Source organism: Penicillium crustosum (assembly GCF_028827405.1).
Source record: "Penicillium crustosum strain IBT 35664 chromosome Unknown utg000001l_segment0_segment0, whole genome shotgun sequence".
In the NCBI taxonomy this organism is placed as follows: Eukaryota; Fungi; Ascomycota; class Eurotiomycetes; order Eurotiales; family Aspergillaceae; genus Penicillium; species Penicillium crustosum.
In genome coordinates this window covers 7852740-7870158 of record NW_026623122.1, presented here as the reverse complement: position 1 = coordinate 7870158, position 17419 = coordinate 7852740, and the positions used below count along the sequence as shown (strand labels likewise).

General features: G+C 46.4%; 7 protein-coding genes across 7 annotated transcripts; 5 read left to right on the top strand and 2 right to left on the bottom strand.

Annotated features, from left to right (window-relative positions):
* Positions 1-641: 641 nt before the first annotated feature.
* On the top strand, positions 642-2635 carry N7487_002960 (uncharacterized protein; the record flags this gene model as incomplete). Its single annotated transcript, XM_056870707.1, has 7 exons — positions 642-920; positions 976-1304; positions 1358-1534; positions 1591-2197; positions 2293-2411; positions 2466-2549; positions 2611-2635. 7 exons carry the CDS (start codon positions 642-644, stop codon positions 2633-2635), a joined length of 1620 nt encoding a protein of 539 aa, XP_056735491.1.
* A 538-nt stretch (positions 2636-3173) lies between these two features.
* Positions 3174-4482, bottom strand: N7487_002959 (TauD/TfdA dioxygenase family protein; the record flags this gene model as incomplete). The annotated part of the gene is made up of 4 exons (XM_056870706.1): positions 3174-3308; positions 3369-3502; positions 3558-4290; positions 4351-4482. The coding sequence occupies 4 exons, from the start codon at positions 4480-4482 to the stop codon at positions 3174-3176; spliced, it is 1134 nt and encodes a 377-aa protein (XP_056735490.1).
* Positions 4483-6565: 2083 nt separating this feature from the next.
* N7487_002958 (uncharacterized protein) lies at positions 6566-8115 on the top strand (the record flags this gene model as incomplete). Its single annotated transcript, XM_056870705.1, has 5 exons — positions 6566-6840; positions 6900-7010; positions 7066-7357; positions 7410-7487; positions 7546-8115. 5 exons carry the CDS (start codon positions 6566-6568, stop codon positions 8113-8115), a joined length of 1326 nt encoding a protein of 441 aa, XP_056735489.1.
* Positions 8116-9561: 1446 nt separating this feature from the next.
* N7487_002957 (putative neutral amino acid permease) lies at positions 9562-11107 on the top strand (the record flags this gene model as incomplete). The annotated part of the gene is made up of 4 exons (XM_056870704.1): positions 9562-10440; positions 10503-10583; positions 10635-11010; positions 11067-11107. 4 exons carry the CDS (start codon positions 9562-9564, stop codon positions 11105-11107), a joined length of 1377 nt encoding a protein of 458 aa, XP_056735488.1.
* Positions 11108-12579: 1472 nt separating this feature from the next.
* Positions 12580-13794, top strand: N7487_002956 (uncharacterized protein; the record flags this gene model as incomplete). The annotated part of the gene is made up of 4 exons (XM_056870703.1): positions 12580-12955; positions 13049-13221; positions 13299-13533; positions 13619-13794. The coding sequence occupies 4 exons, from the start codon at positions 12580-12582 to the stop codon at positions 13792-13794; spliced, it is 960 nt and encodes a 319-aa protein (XP_056735487.1).
* Positions 13795-14212: 418 nt separating this feature from the next.
* Positions 14213-15636, top strand: N7487_002955 (zinc-binding dehydrogenase; the record flags this gene model as incomplete). Its single annotated transcript, XM_056870702.1, has 7 exons — positions 14213-14318; positions 14374-14407; positions 14487-14547; positions 14626-14691; positions 14747-14921; positions 14971-15324; positions 15374-15636. The coding sequence occupies 7 exons, from the start codon at positions 14213-14215 to the stop codon at positions 15634-15636; spliced, it is 1059 nt and encodes a 352-aa protein (XP_056735486.1).
* Positions 15637-16019: 383 nt separating this feature from the next.
* Positions 16020-17226, bottom strand: N7487_002954 (MBL fold metallo-hydrolase; the record flags this gene model as incomplete). The annotated part of the gene is made up of 3 exons (XM_056870701.1): positions 16020-16608; positions 16676-16816; positions 16874-17226. The coding sequence occupies 3 exons, from the start codon at positions 17224-17226 to the stop codon at positions 16020-16022; spliced, it is 1083 nt and encodes a 360-aa protein (XP_056735485.1).
* Between the last annotated feature and the right edge of the window lie 193 nt (positions 17227-17419).

The window sequence follows — 17419 nt, the reverse complement described above, 5'->3', positions numbered from 1 at the left end:
TGTAGCCCTGTGGTACGACACCGACTTTGTATGCATTGTAGGATAGTCTTTCATAACAACTCCGGTGCATTACTTCAAATCCGAATATTAGGAAGCTAGAAAATATATACCAAGCAACTACCGAGGAACCGAGTATGAGTTTGGATATGAAGTAGGCATAGGTGATCTGTGTAAACATTTGCCGGTGACTGAAAGGCGAGGTTGGTCCTTTACGCATCACGCAATGGTTGCAGTAAAAGGTAAATCTCAAAACGAGATAAGCATCGATCGATAATATTTAAGCGATGTTAAAGCACCAATAACAAGAGATTCGTTGAATGATAAAACATTAGCCCAAATGGCGTGTCTAAATCTCCGAATGATGCAAGTTGCTTGGACCCCGCCCCAAAGGCTAACCAGACATGTGTCAGCATTATCCCACAAACCATACATACTTATTGCTGCAAGAACATGGAAGTATATGTGACGCTAATTGTATATGCCAGGCGCTATTCCAGAGCTAAGTTGTTTGGTTTGCAATTGTCTCATTCACGCCTGCGGGCACAACATAACAACTCTTCCTAGGCCAGAATTGCGTGACAGCAATTGCAACAACCCGTACTTTCTCCAGAACTATAAAGGCCGAAGTAGATATCTTCACGATGCTATTCGCAATCATCTTCGACAAGGTTCCGCATTTGTCTCTGCCTTCAATCTCGAAAGATGTCCATAGAGGAAAAAAGACAGCGCAGGTTGCTGCTATTAGTGCGGACGGATCAGACGAAGAGGGGCAGAAGAGTGAACTACACAAAGGAGAAGGTACCTTTGAGGCCAGTGAAGGCCATCACTTCTACCGTCCCATTGACAGCTATGAAGGACTCCATCGCTGGGATCCCAACTTTCAATGGACGGAGACAGAGGAGAAGAAAGTCGTCAGGAAGGTCAGTTAACTATTCTATGTCACGATCCAATTGCCAATTGACTAAATTCGGATAGATCGATGCTCGTGTCTGCACGTTTGCCTGTGTCACCTTCTTTGCATTGCAGCTAGATCGAGGAAACATCAGCCAAGCACTCTCAAGTACCTTTCTACAAGATCTTGAAATGACGACCAACGATTACAACCTGGGTCAGACAATCTTTCTAGTCTGTTTTTTATTGGCTGAGATGCCCTCCCAGCTACTATCCAAGAGAGTCGGGCCAGACCGTTGGATTCCTATTCAAATTGTTTCATGGAGTCTAGTCGCAGCTTGCCAGGCCTTTTTAACTGGTCGGGGCTCATATCTGGGCTGTCGAGCTCTGCTGGGGTTCCTAGAAGGCGGTTTGTGAGTATTCGCATTTCGCAAAATCTTAACATGGAACTAACCACCGGTTGTAGTATACCCGACACAATTCTTTTCTTATCATTCTTCTACAAGTCTAGTGAGCTGCCGAGAATATTGACAGCTTTCTGGATTTCTTTCACCATCGCTGGAATCATTGGTTCATTCCTAGCCTTTGGCCTCCTTCACATTACCGATGCCGATGGCAGCGGTGCCTGGAGATATCTATTTGCGTATGAAGGTCTTATAACCGGCGTCATTGGAATCATTGCGTATTTCTGGATGCCAGCATCTCCCGTACAAACCAAGGGGGTTTCCGCGGAAAGGATGGATGGTTTACGGAGCATGAAGAGAAGATCATAGTGAATCGAGTTATCAGGGACGATCCTAGTAAGGGCAGTATGCATAATCGACAAGCCGTCACCCCACGGCTCTTTTGGGAGTCGCTCAAGGATTACCATATGTGGCCCATTTACGCTCTCGGTTTGATTTGGATGATTCCGACGAGTCCAGCGCAAGGCTATCTCACGCTACAGCTACGATCCCAGGGATTCACGACATTCCAGACCAATTTGTTGGTAATTCCATCGGCTGTCGTTACGATTATCACCATGATAACCATTACCTGGGTTGCGGAGCGCACAAACCAGCGCCTGCTTTGGGGTGTGGGAGTGGAATTCTGGAACCTAGTCCTGCTGATTGCACTGGAGGTACTTCCTGAAAAAAGCATGCCCTGGCCGCGTTGGGCGATACTTACACTTCTTGTTGGTTCGCCGAGTATTCATCCTGTTGTGGTGGCGTTGACTTCGCGGAATGCCGGATCTGTCCGGACTCGAACTGTTGCTTCTGCATTGTATAATATGTCTGTACAATTGAGCAGCATTGCCAGCGCTAATGTGAGTTTTAGTCGTTGTCTTTCTGGTCCTTCCTTTTTGGTTACCGATGGCTAGGAAATACATTCACTACTTGGGATGCTAACAATCTTGAACAGGTGTACCAAGCAAAGGATGCGCCGTACTATAAAAATGGAAACAAGGTTCTTATCGCGATGGCTGTCGTCAGTGGATTCCTTTTTGTGCTCGCCAAGGTCTACTACGATTGGTGGAATAAGTACATATCTCATGCAAACATTAACATGGAGCATACTTGCTGACTTACGTACAGACATAACTCTACAAAATGGGACGCTATGACGAGCGAGCAAAGAGAACTTTACTTGCGTGAAAACCCGGTATTGACCAACAAGAGGTTCGTTAGCGCTGTAGGGTATAACTACTTCTAGTGTCTACCAACTAACTATCTTGTATAGAATTGACTTCCGGTTTGCTCGTTAGATATATAAATCTGCAGGATGAATTCCAAAGATTCGATATCATTCAACGCTTCAGTGTTGCGATTGAATAAACTTCAGGTCAATCCATAGTAAGAGGGACAAAGATGCGTTGTTCATAACAAATCGATTAGAATATAATGACTTTGTCAAAAAAGGAAATTTATTTAAGTTCTGAATTTATTTAAGTTCTGATTATCAATCATAGTTTCAGCACTGGAGTAACCGGAAGGCACTAATTTGACAAGAACTTGATGTACAGGCTCGTGTGGTTAGTCACATATTGCATCATTATGGCTCAAATGAGGTTGTCTTGCGGCTATCTTAGCGCCATGCATTCATATTACAAGATGTCGTCAGTGAGGGGTTTGGATATGTTTTTCTTCGGAGATTCTACAGTTCCCAATAAAATCACAATTCATCCAAAGTGTATAAATCATTGTGTGTGCATGATTCTAAATTGGGCTTGTCGAAACGAAGCATGTACGATTGTATCAACCCTTTATTATCTCGAAGTATTTGAATAGTTATCTAATAGAACCCTACTCCTTGGGTTCACCCTCCTGTGGGACGTAAGGCGTCTCATAAGGGCGTTCTGCCTGGGGGGTAATGCGCGCCAAGTGGCGACGCTCCCCAGTCGTCCAGTCAACAATCGCAGAATGGGCCGTGACACGGTTCTATATTGCATGCACATTAGTATTGTGAACTGTTGATGAATAGTTCAAGAGACAACTCACATCCCATACAACAACAGTCTTCGGGGCCCATCGAATACGAGCTTGATAGTCAATGCCACGACCCACGTGGGCCAGTAGGAACCCTAGAAGGGCATCGCTCTCTTCCTTCTTAAGTCCGACAATGCTGCGAGTGACTAGTCTTGGTGTAAGTACTGATTCCTTTTTCCAAGAACACGGGACGATACTTACAGCCACCATTGACGAAAAGCGCTTTCTCGCCAGTCACCGGATGGGTTCGAATAAGAGGATGCTCGGTTTTCACCGGCTCTCGTCTGTCAACTCCACCACGTTTCAGACTAAACTCAGCCTGCTCAAATCCAGAATGCACAGCCTTCAAGCCGTGAAGACGCTCCTTGAGCGCTGGAGAAAGCCGGTTATAGGCCTCAACTTGGTTCACGAAGGCAGTATCTCCACCAACCTCAGGGGTATCAAGCACATATAGGAACGTGGTGCCAGGTGGTTGCTGCTCATATGTGACATCAGAATGCCATGCGACACTGCTGTTCTTTGTCTGGAGATATTCATCATATTCCCACGCATTGTTGTTACGGTGAACGAGATGAATCTCAGGATATCCCTCTGGAGCCCCGCTAGTTGGGTGGATATGATGGCGGCCAAAGTAGCCTCCAAAATCGAGGGCCTCCTGGATTGGCAGGTCCGCGAGATCTTGGTCTCTAAAGGCGACAACCTTACGTTGGGCAACGAGCAAAGCGAGCTGATCTTTTCCGGCAGCAGTTAGCTTGCTTAATTGAACGCCTGTAACCTCAGACCCAGTAGTCGGAGTCAGTTTTTGAATCTTGGAGCCCTCAGGGAGAAGATCCTTGAAGGAGGGGTCGGCGTCTTTCCCGTGCTCGACGTGGGTAAAAGGTTCAAGAGGAGGGTATTTCTCGCCATAGTCGTATACAGGCAGGTAGTTTGGATACTGCGTCATTGTCAGGTCAGGCTATATGTGGAGAGATTCAACGGCCTAGCCATGACCTACGCTGGCAGTTGTGTTTCCCCCTTCCTCGTCAATGATTCTTCTCACTCTGGCTTTGGTCTCAGTTGTTCCAGGAGTGGCTTTCACAGGAACAACAACTTCCGCAGTGGTGGTTTGGGCAATAGATGGTGCCATCTTGTGCTGAGATATTGGTAAGTTCTGTCGTTATCAAGTTTGAGCAATTACTCGAGATCTGTGAGCAGCTACTACTTAAATACCAACGGTTCTAGATTTTTATTTCTTTCGCGCCATTTTATTGTAGAATCACGTATGGATTCCTTCGTGTCCGGTACAAGCAACAATCACAAGCCATCGTGTGGAAAGGTCGGTTATACAGAACACATCAACACTAATGCCGTGCTATCCGTCCTATAGAATGACAAATTTAACATCGTAAATCGAGAACTGACCAAAGTTGACGTGCTATCTCTGACAATAACACCATGCGCTTGCCAATGGTCGGAGAAGGTATCGAGTGGTCTTGGGCGCATTGAAATGCTGACATGGCGTGATATGATGCAAGTGACAACCCCGCAAAAGGCTGCCATAGACTATATCCATAATTATGCATATCAGGGTCTTCTATCGGAATGACAGATGTGGCATTAAAATCTAGATAGTAAAATCGCGGTTGTAGGTATTATTTGCATCATTGTTCCGTAAATCAGGCAAATTTGGGAGGGTAAATAACTTGAGGTTCCTAATTTTTGTGGTTCCCATAGAGGAATAATACTGGCAGGAAGCTTTGTCAATTAAACTAATGGACCGCGTGGCGATAACCAGTCGGATGTTTTAATATGTACATTTAAAAACAGGTCAAGTAGCCAAAGTATCGAAAATTTTCATTATCGAGCTACATTGGGATTTTACCTTTCTCTGGGTTGTTATGAGTGGGCATCGACCCTTGACTAGGCCTTGTGAGAAGATATTCAAGGTAAATATGCGCGCATTCCGTGCAGTAAATAGGTGCGGAATGACTGGGATCATCAGACCGAGCGGGCTGCCGAATATTGTACTGGACTGGTGTCCCTCTACTTCACGCAATCGGCTGCTGCATTTCCTGGAAGTGCCAAATCAAGTTCTGTCATTTGAATGGTTGAAGGACAGACACATCTGATACTGTCAGTTGAAGTCTGCAGCCACTGAGAATACCACTGGCTACCCGGCAAATTATGTGGCCTGAAGATTGGAGAAACCAGCCCGCCAAACGGCTCCTGCTCGTCCGATGAAATAATTAGAACTGCGTTATGTGTCTCCTTCGACTTTATGTTATTCGCTGGACGAATCATTCACGACCTTGTTTAAGAAGAGTTAGGGTAGGTTTGTGCATGGCTGGACTGTCACTTTTCGATCGCGTCACGAATTTCATTGTCTCACGGAGGCCGCACGGGAGTCAACCAGGTGTGGAAGCCAATGGATAGGATACTGAGAGGACAGGTGAAGTACAGGAAAGTTCCTAATTGGATTGAGAGCGGAGTTGGAAAAGTGACTTAATAATTCAGAGTAAAAGAGCTCAGGGGGTCAAGGTCAAGGGTTGTTTCCCCAGATTGTAACTCCCTGTCACGTGATAACTAGTGTCCCTATTTGTACTAGAAAACGAGATAAAGAAACGATGTTTTTTTTTTTAAAAAAAAAAAAAAGTCTGGATTACTATCAATCTACTTGGCTTAAAATTCGAAATCTATATATCTGGGTTATAGAAAATAAAAAAATAAAAACTCCAACTCGTATCTCATTTCACAGTCGTCAAAAATAGAAACATAGTCAACTCCACAATGCTAAATATATATATTCCTCAACTTTTCCTTCTTTAATCCCATGTTAAATCTTAGGTTCTTTTTGTTTGATGTTGTAGAAAGCATTTCCAGGCTGAGAATCAAAGCTTTCCTATCATTCATTCTAGTTTCTCCACAATGAAAGCGAGCGAAGAGAGTATAGGGAAATGTAGTTGTAAGAAACGAGCCTTGTGGCTTACAGTCATCCCCTCCGAGGATATATTCTTTGTTGTAGCTATACCGTGTCTTTGAGACCTTGACCCCAAAATCCACTCCATTCTAAGTGTACGTTTTCTCTCTTTCTCCAAAGTATTTCTTTATCTTCCTCGTTAGCGTGGCTCTATTTCTTCCGGTATTTATATATTATTACCCTCTGACTTGGTTGTGCATTCGCATCAAGGCATTTTTAATTTGCGAGACTTAATCTTGATATTATCTTCAACATGTCAGACCGGTATAACTTTCGACGTAGTACTCGTGTGAAGCAACTACCGCCCCACCACCATAGGGGCTCGCCACAAGATCCAACTCCACGCATAGCGCTCAAGATAGAAGAGCTAGACCTTGAAAAATGTTACGTTGGCACTTTCGTGCCACCTGAACGACAGAAGCCAAAGAAAAGCAGACCATGGGCTAAACGGACAGGAACCGACCCCATTACCGACCCTGCTAAGCTTCCTCGGGGGTGGCATATGAAGGAAGACGATCTTGAACTTAAGTGAGACAGCATTGAATTTAATTGTCCATACAAAGAACAAGCTAATTGGAATTTAATAGTGACATCGATGGTCAAATCGAAAGATGCCACGAGAGAATTGCCGAAAATATAATGCCGCATGTTTTTCAGCAAAGGTTACAGGAGTATACAGCTGCAAAGGCGAAAGAGGAGTGAGTCAGCTATCTTGATATTTTTTCCACAGATTCTCACCTTTTTATACTGTAGTGAGATGAGGTTTCTGGGGTATGAAGAGCTCAGCTTGGAGACCATTCGACGGGTGCATGAATTGGAAATGATGAAGACATATCTGGCGAGCACTACGGATGACTACCAGCAACTTCCAAATATCGAGGCTCTCTTAGAAGCATATAAATCGGGGGAGCTGGATTGGAATACCGGCCTTGTTACATATTGGTTGAAGGGCACTCGGATTTCTCAACCAAGACCCTTTGACTGGGATGAATTTGAAGCGATTAATTCCCACTACCAGGATTACAAAGGCTTTTGGGTGGAAGGGGTAATTGATCTCTTTAGCCTTCTGACAACGACTCACTAATGAATAACATTAGATCTGCGGTCTTGAAAATGAGAGCTCCTATGCAGCGATCACACTACTTCCACATTCACAATATGACAAGCTGATGGGCGTAAGATCCATACTTATTGCACAACCCCCTTCTATGTTTTGCTAACTATTTTATCTAGTTGTCTTTAGCAATCCGTCTTCCGGGAATAGCGTGGTTTGCCGAGTTGGAATTTGTCCACGATACTGGGTGCAGTAGGCTTACCATGTTCCAAGCGGATCTTAGTGTGCTTCTTGGTCCTTTTGGCGGTGCTGTTGGGCCAAGGGTACCGGTCGTCTGCATGTCAACAATCAGTACTGGTAATGGCCTTGTAACTAGGGAAGTGATTGAAGTAGAAGTCACAATCCTTGATGGAAACCGTCAAAGGATGATCGCTTGGACTAGAACATTTTGCAATCTCGTTCCAGGAGGCTGGTCACCCAATGGAGCTGCCCCTCGACTAGATGGCCCAATTGTGTCAGATCTGTTATACGTGGCAAGCGCACCTAATGGCATTCGTGAGACATATGTCTCAACCACGAGGTTTGAACTTGGCCTGCCAGACTTGAATCTTGCTATCACCCCTGGACAGCATAATCCAATAGTACACAATCCCTTGCCCCCAGGAAGGTTCGCCACTACACATGGCCCGTGGTTAGCTGCGGTGGGAGGACAATTTAGGTTCCCTCCAGCAGCACCTGGAGTTCCTTGAGAGACTGACATACCTGTCATTTCTCTGCCAGACTGTCGCTTGTGCTGGAACCCACCTTTCAACTGTTATCCCTTTTCTTCTTCTTTTGTTTTGCTTGGAGTGTATTGCCGTCCCAATTTACTCTAGTTTTCGATGTTTTGTTGAGCTTTCCTCGTGTCATATTTTTGTTTTCCCCGCGCAACCCAACAATACAAATAAACACTTGGACAAATATTTTTTGGGGTTAGTATAATACTTTTCATTAGTTTTTATCCAATCCAGGGCCGGAATAACTGTGCCATCGATTTCATTTGCATCTAGTGGCATGCCTCGCTTACATGATATTTTAATACTGGTGATATCTAATTAGTTAGATGGTTAGGCTTTGGAATGAGCAGTCTCAATGCTATAGTAATCCTGAGGCCCATATAATCATTTAGCAAGCCTGGCCGTCCTCGTGAAAAAGGAATTCTTTTGTGGTTCGTGTTCTTCTTAATATGCATGCTCTTTCATAGCTGGAGAGCAGCAATATTACCTGCTAGTGGATGCCGATCTAACCAATATCTAGGGCAAAGTGGCCCATGCAGATCGCCGGATACCTGGTGCTGATTCGTTCCCCCCCTTGTTCCTCCCCTGTCGCACCCTTTCCCGCATTAGACCAAAGCTCACTATCACAGGTTACTTCCAGAAATTTCCTACAAGAGAAAATGGGTTTAGGTAGCAAAAGTGTCACTCGGTATAATAATTATCTTATTCTTCAGTAGTTGCTATGCCTCCGGCCACGATCGACACACGTGGTAGGACCCACATCAAGTAGTTCTCTCCCCCTTCTATCCCTACTCTCCCGTCCGCTTGTTCCACATCTCAACATAGTCACAATGTGTTATACCCGGCATTGTCCACGTGGAACAAGTCTTGACTAGTGATAAGTTTGCCTCACCGAAAAGTATGACCTGAGAGACAGCTAAGCTAGCCTTGTGGTCCGCGCCAATATGCCTGAAACTAGCCAAGCTGTGACTGGGTTCCAGAATGCAAGCCCCACGCCACTTCTTTTATCCTGCGGGTTGCTGATATGCATTAGAAAAACAGCAAGATGGCAGCCACGTCGCGGTTTTTAGTAGTCTTTTTTTCTTTCAGAATTTCGAGCAAGAAAACCCTCGCCGCAGACCTCAAGGAAAAGAAGAAGATCCCGAATGATGTGATTTTAGCTGTTGAGGAAAATCTTGTGACCGGGGATATAGACTAACTGCAAATAAGCGCGTGTGCGGAATACTAGTGTAGCCCAACTAGTGCCAATTTATCAACGCTTGCACTGCAGGGCCCACAGTTAATTACCACCATGGAAGGTCTCTAAGACAAATAGAACAATACCATTGTAGAAAACTTTTCCATTTTCCCGGGATTTCCATTTTTAAACTCTACCTTTCCCGTGGGCTGCAATTTTCGAGTCAAACTCGTCCATTCATCATGAATATCAATGAGAAGGGAAGCGTGAATGACACAGAGCTGGGAAGCCCCAGGGACTCTACCGAGGAGCATGAAGTCTTCAAGAAGACCGAGGATGGCGTCAGCTTCCGCGGTGTTGGCTGGTTTAAGGCGTGTATTATCTTCGTGAAGGTCCTCTTCGCGACGGGTGTGCTGTCGCTGCCAGCTTCATTGTACTCCCTCGGTGCGGTGGGTGGCTCGATCAGTATCGTCGCATGGGGCGCATTCAACACTTACTCTTTCGTGATTCTGGGCAACTTCCGCAAGAAGCATCCTCACTGCCACTCCATCGCCGACATGGCGGAGGTTGCTGGCGGTTTCTTCGCGAAGGAGCTTACCGGCATCCTCTTTCTCATCGGCTACGTTCTTGTGACGGGCAGTGGTATCATTGGAGTTTCAACTGCATTGAATGCCCTGTCCCACCACTCTGCGTGCACTGTCTGGTGGTCTTTGATTGGAGCGGTTGTTATCATCGCGACAGCTTCGGTGCGCAAACTCCAGCATGTGGGCTGGCTCACATATGCAGGATTTATTTCGATCTATGCCGCAGTTCTGATCGTTGTCATCGGAGTTACAACCCGCGACCGGCCGGCCGCTGCACCCCAGGAGGGCCCTTATGACCTGGGCTACGTGGCTATCAACAACCCCGGATTTGCTGCTGGCATGGTTGCTTCCAGTACTATCTTCGTCTCCACGGCTGGTACCAGCGCCTTCATCCCGGTAATGTCGGAGATGCGCAACCCGAAGGACTACAAGAAGGCGTTGTACCTGTGCATGATTGTGGTTAACGCGTCGTATCTTGCATTCAGCTTGGTTGTCTATCGTTGGTGTGGACAGTGGGTGGCTAGTCCGTCTTTGGGTGTATGTATTATCTCCGTGGTGGTGGTATCGGGTATAAGTAACTTATTCTTTTCTATCTACAGAGCGCTGGGCAGACGATCAAGATGGTGTCTTATGGTGTTGCACTGCTGGGACTGGTCGTGAGCGCCACGATCTACTTGCACGTGAGTATCTTCCTCGCGACTGATGCGTTCAGAACTGACTTCGCAATTTAGATCGCCGCCAAATACATCTTTGTCCGTATCTTAGGTAACACGCGTCATTTGCAAGCCAACACTGTCGTTCATTGGGTGACTTGGATGAGCTGCACGATCGGTCTCGGTGCTATCTCCTTTATCCTTAGCGAGACTATCCCCATCTTCAACTACCTGGTTGCCCTGATTGGGTCCGTCTGCTTCGCCCCTCTGGCCATGTGTCTTCCTGGTTTCTTGTGGCTGCACAGCAACAGTCACTACCGGAAGGGTACACTTGTGCAGAAGGTGATCTACTTGCTGCACTGGGGAATGGTACTTCTCGGAATCTTCTTCCTTGTTGGTGCGACTTACGGTGTCATTATTCAGATCATTGATGCCTATGCAACAGGAATGATTGGTATGTTTTGGTGTATCCTAACAGTGGAGAACTTTCGACTAACCCTTTTTTATCAGGCTCCTCTTTCAGCTGCCTAGACAACTCGAACTCCTCGTAAGCGTTGGTTTTCGGGAAAATACTGTGTTTTATCGAGCTGCCTGGGGATCAGCCTTGGAGTATTGATATATGCGCTTAGCACCTGGTGTGAACGGTTATAATGAGTGGTGGTAATGAATGGTGGTTATGAGGGAATTATATAATGAGGGCCCGGGTGGTCATAATGTAATGAGTTGTTATGGACTGGTATCAAATTCGGTTTTTCTTTTTTTTTTCCCCGTAGACTCGCCTAGCACACACACACCTCATGTCCAGGTGCCGCTATGACAAAAGCTAGCCCCCCCGCTAATGTAGGTACCGTCTCCACCTTTACCCAAACCTGGTCATCGTGCGGTTCACGGACGGAGTTCCGCGAGCTTGGGAACCCAGCTCTAACTTAATTAGGCATCGCCTTTGTCTATCAAAACTTTGATTCCTTCCCGTTTCCTTTTTTTTTGGTCGGGTATGAGACTTTCTTGTGCAACATCCCGAGGTACTGGTCCCGCTTTCACGACACACACCATTATGTGAGTGCTCTGGACTCAACCATCACTAAATTTCAGATTCCGGGCATCCCGTATGGATCCACCCGCGTCGGCCCACTGCTTTGAAGTTGTGCGGCCTCGCGGCCGCGGATACGGGGACTGAAGTTCCTATGGACTTTGGCGATGCCTTATCGCAGCTGCCAGCCGTTGCCGATCTCAAGGAGCTCGCGATACGACTGCTTCACCCTGAGTCGCGCGACCCTGAGGTGGAGCTCGCTATCATGTACTCCATACTCCGTACAGGCTTTCGATAGCCAACCCTTGAATGTTATTAGCCTCTGCAATATCGAATTCGAAATACACGAACACGGCCTTTGAAAGGGTGAGACCCAGGGATCTCCACCTGGTCCGCGGTACTTAGCCCACACGTGTGTGAGTTAGTAGGTCATCGCCAACAGATTTTGGGGAAATGATCTCCCGGTAGAGACACCTACAGGGGTATCCCATATCTGCGAGTGTCTCATCTGCGCTCAAATTGAGACATAAGCTCCAGTCCACCTTTCCATATATTCGCAGTCAAAATACCGTGGACCTTAACTAGGCTCCACTTTTGATAAGTCAGGGTTCTTACCAGGAGGATCACGTTCGCACCCAAATGGACATTTTGAGTCTCCTTTTATAAATTTTTTGCCCTTAAAACAGGGGATTGTGGTCATAACATCCCCATGGCCGCCAGCCTTTATTATTCGACTACCCCGGTTATGGTCGGTTGTCCCCTTTTAGGTTACCGGCTTGGCAATAATCTCGGCAGCAATCCTTCGTCTAGGCGAACGCGGGGTATCCTATACCGGCCTACCCTAGAAACGAAAAATTACCTCGGATATGTTGTAAATACAGTGAGATAGGCTGGTGCTATAAGTGGCATAACTAAGGTCCTCTGTCACCGCGACATTTCCAGAATCAACCAATACCCCCAATCATACTCTGTACACCTACAGTTTAGTTCACAATGCCTCTTCCTAAATATATCTACAACGGCCCAATCGACCACACCGTGGTTCCCGATCTAGCCAATGCCAAAGGCAAATCCGTCATCATTACCGGAGGCGCAAATGGAATGGGTGAGGCTATGGTGCGCGCCTTTACTGAGGCCGGCGCCTTTGTCACCTTTGGCGACCTTCACCCCAGAGGAGACGATCTCGCTAAGGAATTGAACGCCAAGGGTGAAACCGCTGCGTTCGTCAAATGCGACATTACAGACTGGGACAGTTTGATTACCCTGTTCGAGACGGCCAAATCCAAGAGTCCGCACAACAGCGTTGATATTGTCATTGCCAATGCAGGAATCTCGCGTGCCTCAGGTGACAGTCTGTGGACTCTCGATGGTAAGTCTATCTATATGTGGTAACTTTAAGTTCAAGATACTCGAAATTTGGGCGTGTATATTTCCGTAAAACCAAGGCACTGACAGTCCATAGACCCTAACAGGGAACCCACCAAGCCTAATCTGAATATTGTCCGTGTCAACATGGACGGGACATTTTATACCTGGAAACTCGCCGTTCATTATTTCAGGAAACAACCCGATACCGAGGACCGAGACCGTTGCTTCATCATGACAGGAAGCATGGTTGCATACATTGATTCACCGGTAAATATGCCGTCTGCACCCTCCTTGAATTATTTGCCCTTTATACAAGTAATTCAGTGACTAATCCATCGCATTAGGGAAACTGGGAGTACACAGCGACTAAGTATGGCCTCCGCGGCTTCATGAAGACCGTGCGCCGAAACAGTTGGGAGCAAGGAGTCCGAATCAACTATGTCGCGCCATGCTGGATCAAAAGTGCCATTCGTACCAAGGAATACGAGGATTGGCTGATTGAGCGTGGCGTCGAGTTTGGCGAACAGGCCGATTGCGCCGGTGCAATGATGCGGATCGCCTGCGATAAATCCATCAACGGTATGTCGACTCACACTTCTCCTCTTTTTACCTTGTCTTTAGACAAGATATCATAGCGATATTACGGCTAACGTTGCCCTACCAGGACGCTCACTCATGATTACCCCGAGGTCCTTTGCCAAGGAGGGATTCGTGGATGTAAACAAGGAAGACTATTCCGACCCCAAAGATGAGTACTTTGCCAAGAAGCAAGCGTCGCAGTTGGTCATTATCGAAGATAAATGGCTGGATGATTATAAAGTGAGGATTTACAAAGATTGAGTCGCATTTCACTGCTGACTCGGAGCAGAGACAGGGTCAAGGGCGGAGATCGTGAGCAGCAGCTTTTACTATAGTGGCACATCTGGTCTAGTCTTGGAATCAATTCAGTTTCAATTTTTAAATTCCTGTGTTGGATACTTATCATCACGCGCCCATATTTTCCATTTGCAATATATCTGGACAACCGCCTATCGGCGTTTTTAATACGGATATAGTAGCTCCATACCATAATCCGGAGAATGCTTCGGTACAAAGTAAACGACCGTTCGGTATGCTCGGCTATGTCGGCAGCGCACGGCCGAACGGAGGATCCCACTAATGAGTAGTACTTAGGACTTCTGTAGTCTATATACATATAAGCGGCCATAATTCGAACATTGGCACGCACACCCACTCATACTATATAGATCAACACATCATGACAGTTTCTGCAAGCATTAGCATCCCGTCGTCTATGTACGCGTGGAGGAAGCATAAGGGAAACCCTGAGCCTGTGAGTAACGACATATTCACTAGGAGTAAGCGTTGCTAATAGCCATGCTGGTCTGGGAAGAGGTACCAGTTCCTGCAACTCCCAAGGGAGGATTCTTAGTGAAATTACTAGCCTCTGGGGGTGAGTATTTAACGGCTGTCCTTGGGCTTCACATGACGTCTTCTAGAGATCCTAATACCTGCTTGCTAGTGTGCCATAGCGACCATTCACTTCTCACGAGTGAAAAACAGCGCCCTTGGTTTCAAGAGAAATACACCCTGGTATGCTGATCATGGATCACGTCTTGTGCATCAAGCTATAGGAAATTCAAAATGTTGACCAGATTTCCTTGTTTTAAGGGTCATGAAGGATGTGCCGAGATTGTACAGATAGGCGACCAAGTGAAAGACGCCGGTTTCAGCGTGGTAGGTTTTCCTGGGAGACTTCTAGAAGACAAATTGGACCTAACAACATGTATAGGGAGATCGAATCGCGACTATCGCGGTTCCTGGCTGTGGATCAGAGAACTGTGCGGAGTGCTCACGGGATCTCGCTCAGCTATGTGAGCAAGCCCATCACGCCGGTATTGGTCAGGACGGCTTTTATGCACCATATGCAGCGCTAGATCTGCGAGCAGTGGTTCATGTCCCGGAAGGTTTGTTTCCAGGATAGTGTTATGCGGCTTGGTCTAACAAAATTGTTAGGAATTCCGTCATCCGTGGCAGCAGTGGCAACGGATGCCGTCAAAACGAGCTATCACGCCATCGTGAGACGCGCAGAGGTCAAGTCTAACGAGACAGTATTTCTGTTTGGCCTTGGAGGCCTCGGGTTCAATGCGTTGCAAATTGTTCTGCATATCGGGGCTCGAGTTATTGTTTCTGATATTCGACAAGAACGGCTGGAGGAAGCTGCACGGTGGGGTGTTCCTCGACAGGATCTAGTACCAGCTGGGAAGTCAGTACAGGATTTTGTGCGTGAAAATGGGTTGCAGGGGAAGATTGACACTACCCTGGATTTTGTGGGAACGCACCAGACTTTCCAGGATGCACAAAACATTGGTAAGTATTGCGCAACAGAAATATCCTATGGCACTGACCATTTCCTAAGTTCGAAGGGGAGGAAAGCTTCTCTGTGTTGGTACTATCGACGAGGAAAACACAGTCGACATGAAGATTGGGATCCAGAAAAGACTAAGCATTATCTTTACGTACGGCGGGCAATGGAGAGATCTGAAAGAAGTCCTGGATTTGATCTCGAAGGGAGTAATTCAGCCGCAGGTTGAGACTGCTGGCTTGAGGGAATTCCCCAATATCTTAAAGAATGTTTGTGATGGAAAGGTCAAAGCCCGGGTTGCCCTGCTGCATGAGTAGCATCCAGGCTAGAGCACATTGAACAACATTATACTGCTCTCAAATTATAATGTAGATATGTTTATCTCATAATCCTTATGAATGCTACAATAAGGGCTTAATGTTCGGTATTCTTTATTTCTCCCAAGTAACCTTTTTGCTAACATGATCTAGCGCTGTCAAAATCATGTGGCTTCAATCGCCAGCTCCCAATTACCCCCAATCTTGCTACCTAGGTAGTCAAATATTTACTGGAATCTTTGAATGATATTGTAGCGTTTGTTTTGACAACTATGGAGACTGCACGCAGATAAATGCGGTATATAGTTCTATACTTCCTGATGGAACGCGTGAACATTGTGACAGGCCTATAGCCCTCATATAAATAATCGGGCTGGTCTCCTTTACAAGCCTTTCGACTTCCAAAAGGGTTCCAGATCCCGGAACCAAGTCCACTTGACATTTTGGGCCCACCCTTTCTCCTTCCAATCGTTAAGACTCAATGGGAAGTGATCCACACCATCTCTAACACTCGCATCATGTGCAATAATAACAAATATGTTCTCGTCGCAGTCCAATTCTTGTAATTGGTCACGAGTCTTTTGAGCAAGGGGGATATCATGACCGAAGCACATTTCATACATCGTATCTGTTGGTTTCCTTCCTCTCGTGTGCTGCAGATCATCGAAAACACTTCCCGGGCAGAATGGTACATCGCTCTCTGTGTTATACGGATGGGGGGATATTTCTGGGGGCACAGGAAGATATTTTGACGGTCGAAAGATGCCCGCATAATGACAAATATCTCCTCCCATCATCACAAAGGTAGGTGGATTTGCAGTCGTTCGCGCTAGACCGCAAAGATGTCCGATTGCATGTCCTGGACTGTCTAAGAGGTAGAATGACCCATCGCCGAAGTAATCGACAGCAGGGAATTTCCCAATACGCAGGGCATCAGGACCATCGAATCGGATCTCACGGAGGGATCGACCACTATAATAAGTTAGATTCAAAACCTGAAAGGGAATCAGGGTTATTCCGCGATGACACTAGAACTTACGCATAATCACTCTCCCGGATGGGGGATTTAGGATTAGCAGGATAACCAGGCAACATCGCATCCTTGAACCCGGCTCCCACGATCAAATCCGTGCTGCTAGGGAAACTCGATGGGTCACCTATGTGGTCCCAATGCCAATGGCTGTAAAGTCGTCGTTAGTTCTGTGTTGAAAGGCTGCAATGCTTTGAAATTAAATACCTCCAGATAACTGCATTAATGCTTTCTCCAGAGATGCCATTCTCATCCAGGATATCGACGACGTTCTTTGATACTTGTATGTTGTAATTTGTTGTTGGTATATAATTCGCAACAACTGGAGCATAGTTTTGATAATCCTTCCGGATTCCCAGATCAAATACCAACTTTTGACCTGAGGGATGTTCCAAAAGGAACGTCAAAACAGGCCCTGGTTTCTTTGTTTCCACACCAGGCACAGGAGGTTCCATGAACCGTTTGATGATAGCTGGACCGAAATTGACGGGGACGATCATTTTCACGCTAACCACCTCCTTGCCAGGAGGCAGCTCGATAAGTGGTCGACTAGTTGCCATGTTTATTTTCAGTTGGGATTTTCTTTCAACCTGAAGCGAATATGATACATATGCCTTTTTCTTTATGCGACCTGCAGTCCACGCGATGTGGAACGCCCCGCTCTTGGGCGGTATCGGCCGTGGGACACTATCGGTATTTCCGGATTTGGATAACCATCGCGAGTCTCCCCCCCACATCTTCGGCTCCTATCTC